At 44.8% G+C, this 7555-nt stretch overlaps 1 protein-coding gene across 1 annotated transcript; it reads left to right on the top strand.

Annotated features, from left to right (window-relative positions):
* The first annotated feature begins 4179 nt into the window (after window positions 1-4179).
* Window positions 4180-7390, top strand: LOC112286598 (IMP-specific 5'-nucleotidase 1). Its single transcript, XM_024528606.3, has one exon. The coding sequence runs from the start codon at window positions 4943-4945 to the stop codon at window positions 6680-6682; it is 1740 nt and encodes a 579-aa protein (XP_024384374.1). The 5' UTR covers window positions 4180-4942; the 3' UTR covers window positions 6683-7390.
* Window positions 7391-7555: the final 165 nt, after the last annotated feature.

Raw genomic sequence — 7555 nt, 5'->3', positions numbered from 1 at the left:
CAATATCAATTGGGGATGTAGAATTAACAATTTTCTAAAATTTTCAAACGAGTACAAATAACTTACAAATGTACTTGGAATTGCAATAATACCTTATTTTTATGTGGTGGATAAAGAACATTGTTTTTATCTTAGAACTCTTAGGAGACCATGGCATATTTGAAGTGCAAATATGGAGTTATTGAGGAATATAACTTTGAACCCTAAAAAAAAAAGAAAAACCAAATTATCAAAAGTAACAATTTATGAATGGAGATGAAAGATCGACCAATGATGGTTCTAATAAATAAACATACCAATTGGACTCCAACAGTAAAATATTGTGAAGTGAGAATCCTTCCATAATGCTGGAAACTTTTCATTTTTAGCTTTTACTTTCGGGGTCCACTTTGTAAGGAATTCCTCCCAGTCAACACCGTGCTTTCCACTCCATCCCCGTCCCACTTTCAAAACTTGCTCTCTCTCTCTAACTCTCAGTACTCTCTCCCCATTGTCACATGGTAGAGTGAGAAGAACAGGGCATGTTCCGTGCGGAATCTGCGTGGGGAATTCGAAAGCCACGTGGTATGGGAGACTGGCATTGTGTGGTGCAAGGTCGAGTCATCCTGCAGGAAAAGTTTGATACTGACGTGGATAAAATATCTCATCCAGCTGGACCCCACCCTCAGAGGACGACGTGGCTGGGTCCCAGCTGACTCAGCTCCCTGCTCACAGGAGAGCATGTTGGGAGCCGCAGACCAACAGAAGCCATCCCATGACCTGCCCAACACAGGAACTGTTCATGTGACAAGTTCACTGGGTTCTGGATATCTGATAACGAGTCCTGGTTAGAGTTCTGATAGAAGTTGACGAGATTCCTGTTTCTAGTCCTGCCAACATACGGATCATACACGTGTTGTTTGTATGGCTGCATACTCCTCTCCCCAAAAAAGCAATCAAACTCACATGTTTCCTTCTAGGGAAAGAAAGAATGAAACTCAGTAAATGTTTTTAAAAAATGTTATTAGTTGTCATTTATGTTTTTTTCTGTGCAAAGTTGTGTAACCAATAATAGAGGTGTTTAAAAAATAATAATAATAATTAAAAAAAAACCAATTCAACCATTCACCGTCCATCTTAGATCGAGCTTACACAACACATTCCTGCTTATCTCCTTGCTACCAGTCTTTTAGGCTCTGGCACTCTAATCAGCTGAAGCTTTGTGCTGAAGTCAAGAATATGATCTTATCTCCTTGGGCTATCATCGATTTTCTCTGGTACTAATATTCCTGCCCATCCTCCCTTTTTACATATGAGAGAGAATATGAGCACAGCCTGTTATTATTGTAAGGCTCACCCCCCCCCCCCAAAGTCCCTGTCTGCCAGCTCACATGGGCCCCGGTTCTCCTTATCGCAATGTGATGACGTGGCATCTTGAGTGATGTGGCACAGGGATCCCGCGAGCTGAACCTACCGTGGGTACACAGGTGGCAGTGAGCCTGACAGCGTGTCATCGTCTCCACGTTGGCTTGGCAACTCGGAAACCCTAATTTTCCACCAACACCCTGCTCTGGAGTGCCATTCAGACTGAAGAATTTGGCTCAATGGTGCAGTAATAACAATACTACTGTTCCCAAGGAGATTCGATCAAAAGACCTGTTACATCTTCTTGATAAAGTTGGGCACCGTGGTTCAAGTGGTTCTGGGAACCGTTCCCATCGATGTGAGGGAGAGTCCAACCAACTAACTCCCATGTTATCCACATGAACAAAATCCCAACAGCTGGGCGTGGTTTGGCTTGGCCTTCATAATATTGTGGGCATTATTCTATTCCCTCCTCTCCCAGATGCCTACCAATCATGAGCATACTATTGGCAAATTCTTAAGCGTTGCCTATTTCGTGTGGATTCCCTCTTGGGTCCGAGGGAAAGCATAATGTTGAGAATATTGGGAGGTTTTTTGGCTGCCAGGTTTAGGGTTTAGTGCTGATTTGAATTTCCATTGATCACATAGTGGACAAGCATATTTTATGAAATGTGTTTCCTTCACCTTTATACTTTAAAATAAGTAAATAAATAAATTATTACTGCTCAGTTGCTCTGCAGCCAATTTAGCCTTTGTTGTGCACTTCAAAAAAGGAGTTTATTTTCTATGTAAACAACATACAAATAAATGAATACTTATTTCATAATATGGAGGTAGTGATCCAAAATGTTTTGATGACTTGATGATACATTGTTCCAGAATTTTCGAGTATAAATTTCCCTTATTGCTAAAATATTAAATAATATATGAAGAAAAATGTGTTGCAATGGGAGGTAAGGGCTCCAAACATTAGATACTAAAAACCCTTGTTGTGTACATGCATACATCCAACAACATTTGTGCAATAAAGAATATTAGGTGGAATATTTCAAAATATTTATTCCTACAAAGATTTAATCATGTCAATTAAATTCTTTACATCTGAACTATTGGTAATCATATATGTAAGTAGGGCAATTCACACTCCACACATTTATTATACATGTTAATTAGAGAGCCTAGTTTCTTGAAATTACTTAAACAATTTAGTTTGGATCAATTTGAATCTTTTTGAAATGCCATCACTTGGGACTATTTACTGTGACATGTATTCAAACATCTCTGTATATATGAAATCAAGTTATACTAGAATAAAATAAATTGTTTAATGACATGCAATGCTGTAAGTTTAAAGTCGTTTAAATTGTTGGAATTATCTGCATGGCTTAATCCGAAAGGAATCGAATTTTTAAAATAGTAAAAAATGAATAAAAATAAAAATAACAACAACAACGACAACAACAAGCATTTCCTGTAGACAATTGGATTCATAAAATTTTGACTTTTAACAAACTTCTTAAGTTCTATTCCTGTAAGATATGAGTAATGTCTCATTCCTTTTTTATTTATTTATTTTATTTATTTTTCAATTGATTGATTCTCCAAAGACAAAATTTATTCATCTACTCTTTCTAGGAGTTTGTTGTTGTGGTATTTAATTTGGGCATGCATGTGGTATATCTTTGCAATTGAACAACAACAGCAACAATATTTTTAATAGCAATGATACATTTTTTTAATAAGAAAAGAATTCATTGGCTCCAAGAGATGCACAGAAATAATCACCATGTTTGAACAACAGTGACAAATAAAATAAACTAAAAGGAGTAGATGGGATGTTCTGTACTGTAACAAGGTAAAATGCGCAAGGAAGAGCTCCCATTAAACAAAGAAGCAGCCGCAGGGTCACGTGGACACACTAACACACACACAAACAGGATACAACTGCTCACACATTCCCGTGTATGTGGCGGGTCGATCAAGAGGAAGAACGAGGAAGCATGGAAGGAAGACGAAGTGAATGAAGCCACGAAAGCTGTGTTGCCCATTACCCATGTCCTCCTCCTCCGTCTACAGAGTTCCCGTCCCCTTCGCATGTACGAGTGGGAGTGGGGAGGGGAAAAACAATCCCTAGATCTACCCATTCCCTTGCTCGTTTAGCAGAAGATATGATAAGTAGGAACAAAGAATGTCCCTCGGGCACCTTCCGAATCAATCAATCAATATGTGTATATTATTAGTTTTTTTATTCCTTCCTCTCGCCCCAAGCATCCTGTGGCTGCATGTCACGCGACTCCAATTCCATGCCATGGATGGAATAGTCGTGAGCGCTTGATTTACCCCAACAAACAAAATGTGTGCGGAAATGGATGATGGATTTTAGGAGGTGGGAGCGGTTCATTTCTTTGGTAGATGTGCCGATTGGCCACATAGTGATAATGTACACAAGCTTGACAAAGATCTAGCATTTGTTAATGGAATTCATGGTTATGAAACCTTGGGATGAGTGGCTTGGAAAGGTTTAAGAAAAGAATTCACTCAAATTTCTAAAGGAGAGATTTGTTCATACAAGGGACCAAGCAAGTTATGATATTTAAAACAAAAATCATATTTTTAAATACATTCAGATTTGCACAACACGTGTTTGTCCACCCCCCTTTTCACGTTCGATGAGAGCAGTTGACCAGGAACGGGTTGGGCCAGGGCCTCGGACATATCCCAACCCTAACACCGTGGAATCCATCCAAGACCGCGGCCCCCCTAACGCCGTCTGTCTCAGCAGAGACCCTACTCCGGCGTGTGTGTGTGTGCGTATGTGTGTACACACCCACACAGCTAGCTCGTGAATAATGTGTACATAATACAGGCAGTGGCGAGGAGCTGGTTGGTCGCTGGTCAAGCATAATGCGGAGACCATCCATGTATGCCAGCGCCGCGCTGCAGAAGGCCCTTGCAAAGATTGTCATCGTCATCCTAGAATACCGTAAATCGATTCTAGCTGGAATGGAAATGGTGGTGACACTGTTGGTGGGATGGCGTATTAACAATTAATGCACGGCGGGAGCTATCTAGGGGGTTCGGTTCGGTTCGGTTCGTGTCGATCAGGTAGGAACGAGAGCTGGAATCATTTTTGGGCATGTACACCGGGAGATCTAGATAGATAGATAGATAGATAGATCGATAGAGAGAGTCGTGTGTCAGAGCGGGAGTCCGATGTGGCGTGATCATCTGGTGAGAAGGAATCGGATGCGAACATTATAAGTTTATTTTCGGTCTGCTGGGGGAGCAGACTATACACAGTGCCGATGCTGCTGTGGATGGGACTGGTCGTGATGAATAAAGGGGGGCTTGTTGGGGGTTGAGTCAAGGTGCCGAGGTAGAAGGTGGTGGGCGTTGAGAAGCGGTTGAGAAGTGAGAGCCCGGATTTTGATGAAGGGAGGAACCAGTGGTGAATGGTGCTTTCTGGTCCGGGAGGGGCAACGTCGACCTGATTAAAATTGTCGGGAGTGATCGCATTCGTTTTGGGCCTCCGTTCGTCGATTTTGAGTAAAAATAATATTGAGCGTTGAGTACTGGATTTTATTTCTTTCGTGGAGCTATGGCGCAGAAGCACTGCTTGCTGCAATGCTCTTCTGGGGGTGGTGTGATTGCCATCTCCGATCCTGGGAGGCGAGTAGGGGGTTTATCACGGGGTTCGGGGATGTTGGTCGAGAGGACTTGGGTCATCCCGAGTTACACCGTGGGTGCTGCACCCAAATCGGTGCGATTGTCTCCTGGTAGTTCTTCTGTCTACCGCCACGCTAGGCTGCGGTGCGAGGCAGGGAGTCTTTCTGAGCCCTCGACATCGTATGCCTCTGCAGACAATGACAGCATGGGCAACGTCGCAGTAATTGTGGCGAACCATGAGGGAGCTGGTCTGCAGCAGCTGGAGCACGCATGGGTGGAGCGTGCTGAAACAGTGCAGGAGAATCAGAATGGGAGAAGTGCTGTGGCGCAAGGGGGAGATAGCACCAATGGTGCCAACCATTCGTCGAGTGGTGATTCAAAGGAAAAGCCCTCAGCGTCGAATGATACAGACGGGTCTTCCTCTGGCGGTCACGTGAAGCCAGCAGACACAAGCAAGACCGGAATGAAATGGAACATGCTGCTAAGCACGGAGGCTCTAGAGGACGCACATCTTTTCCGCGCCTCCAGCGTCACGGACGCACATGTCCTGCGCCGAAAGGGGCGACTCAAAGAGCAGGACGGGCTTATCGAGTTCATCATCTCTATGCACCACACGCACTCGCCCTTCCAGGTGATGGAGAAGGTGGAGCGCTGGGTGCGTGAGCATGTCGCGGACCCCAACCGGTCTACGCTCAACCGGTTAATACCACACATGGGACCTCGATTCCACACTCCCTTGCCCCTCGTGCGTGCTCTGCACGAATATGACGAATTCGCCTCCCTCTCTCGGCGCAAGTATGTGCCCCCTAATTTTGCCGAGGTCCGCCATGTGCTGAACATTGCCCAGGTGCATTCGATCGCCGAGAAGCTTCAGCTTATCACGTTCGACGCCGACGGGACAATTTATGCCGACGGGCACCACATCCGCGGGGACAACAAGATGATAGGCCATATCATCAAGCTCATGCGGGAGGGCATAAACGTCGCCATCGTAACTGCAGCTGGGTACCCCGGCAACGCGGAGAAGTTCGAGAATCGCCTTGCGGGACTCCTGGAAGCCTTCAAGGAGCTCGAGCTTCCCCCTACCATCACAAAGCTCTTCCATGTAATGGGGGGCGAGTGCAACTACCTCCTGGGCGTTAATCCGGAGACGTACAAGCTGGAATTCATTCCCGATGAGCTGTGGAAATCACCCGATATGCTCGCTTGGAAGGAGAGCGACATCAAGGAGCTCCTTGATAATGCAGAGCGGTCTCTGAAATCAGCTGCAGCGCGGTTGCGAGTCCCTGTAGAGATCATTCGCAAACCGAGAGCGGTAGGGGCTGTGCCCAAGGATCCTACTATCTATGAGGTCCTGGAAGAGATGGCGCTCACAGTCCAGGTCCAGCTCATGCACTCTGCCCTCCCGTTCTGCGCCTTCAACGGTGGCAACGACGTCTTCGTCGATGTGGGGAACAAATCTGTTGGTCTGCGCGCTCTTATGAAGTTTCTGAATAAGAGGTGCTCTGAAACCCTGCACGTCGGAGACCGCTTCACCGTGAGCGGCAACGACATGGCCACTCGGTCCCAATGCTCCATTCTCTGGGTGGCTAATCCAGAAGAGACTGCCTTCTTTGCTCGCCTCTTGCTGCGAGACATCCGATTGGCCAAAATGGATCGGTACATCGAGTGATTAATCAGTTCAACTCGCATCGATCAGGTAAGAGTTTTTTTTTGTACAGAACATTATTACATACAGAAGTCAGCCGCGAAGCCGGTCAATCGACCCCCGCGGACTGTTTGAAAATTTATCTGCTGCAAAGCCGGTCAGTCGACCCCCTCAAATTGTGCTTTGAGAATTTACCTACTGCGAAGCTGGTCAAACGACCCCCGCAGATTGTGTTCGAGAGTTTTTCTGCTGCGAAGCCGGTCAGTCGACCCCCGCAGATTGTATTCGGGACTTTATCTGCTGCGAAGCCGGTCAATCGACCCCCGCAGATTGTATTCGAGGCTTTATCTGCTGCGAAGCCGGTTAATCGACCTCCGCAGACTGTGTTCGAGAATTTATCTGCTGCGAAGCCGGTCAATCGACCCCCGCAGATTGTGAAATCGTGTTTGGTTTTCTTTGAATAACTAGATGTGAATCCTGTGGTTGCGTTGTAGCGGGGAACATAATTGTCATCAATGAAGCAAGTCGGTAGAATTATAGTTTGGATAAGGTAGGATTCACAGACGATTGTCGAAGAGTGGAAAGGAACTGCCGACTCAGTCAGCCACCCTCTAAGCGAAAGAGTTAAATGTCAGAGCAATCTGTACATGTTTATTGTATCATATATATATATATATATATAAATATATATATATTCATATATAAATATAAATACATATGCATATACATACACACGTTGCATTCTTAGTTTTCTTTCTTATTTGCAAGTAACTACTCTTGCTTCGCATGCTGCAAACCTCAACTGGATCCACTCATCGTTTCTTTACTAGAAGCAATGTTACTGGATTTCTAGGTGCTGAAAATTATTCCAAAACTCTTACTTCACTCGTGGCAATC

This window comes from Physcomitrium patens, chromosome 9 (genome assembly GCF_059467195.1).
Source record: "Physcomitrium patens ecotype Gransden chromosome 9, ASM5946719v1, whole genome shotgun sequence".
Lineage (NCBI taxonomy): Eukaryota > Viridiplantae > Streptophyta > Bryopsida > Funariales > Funariaceae > Physcomitrium > Physcomitrium patens.
The sequence above is the reverse complement of the archived record's forward strand: the minus strand, read 5'-3'. Positions and strand labels throughout refer to the sequence as shown.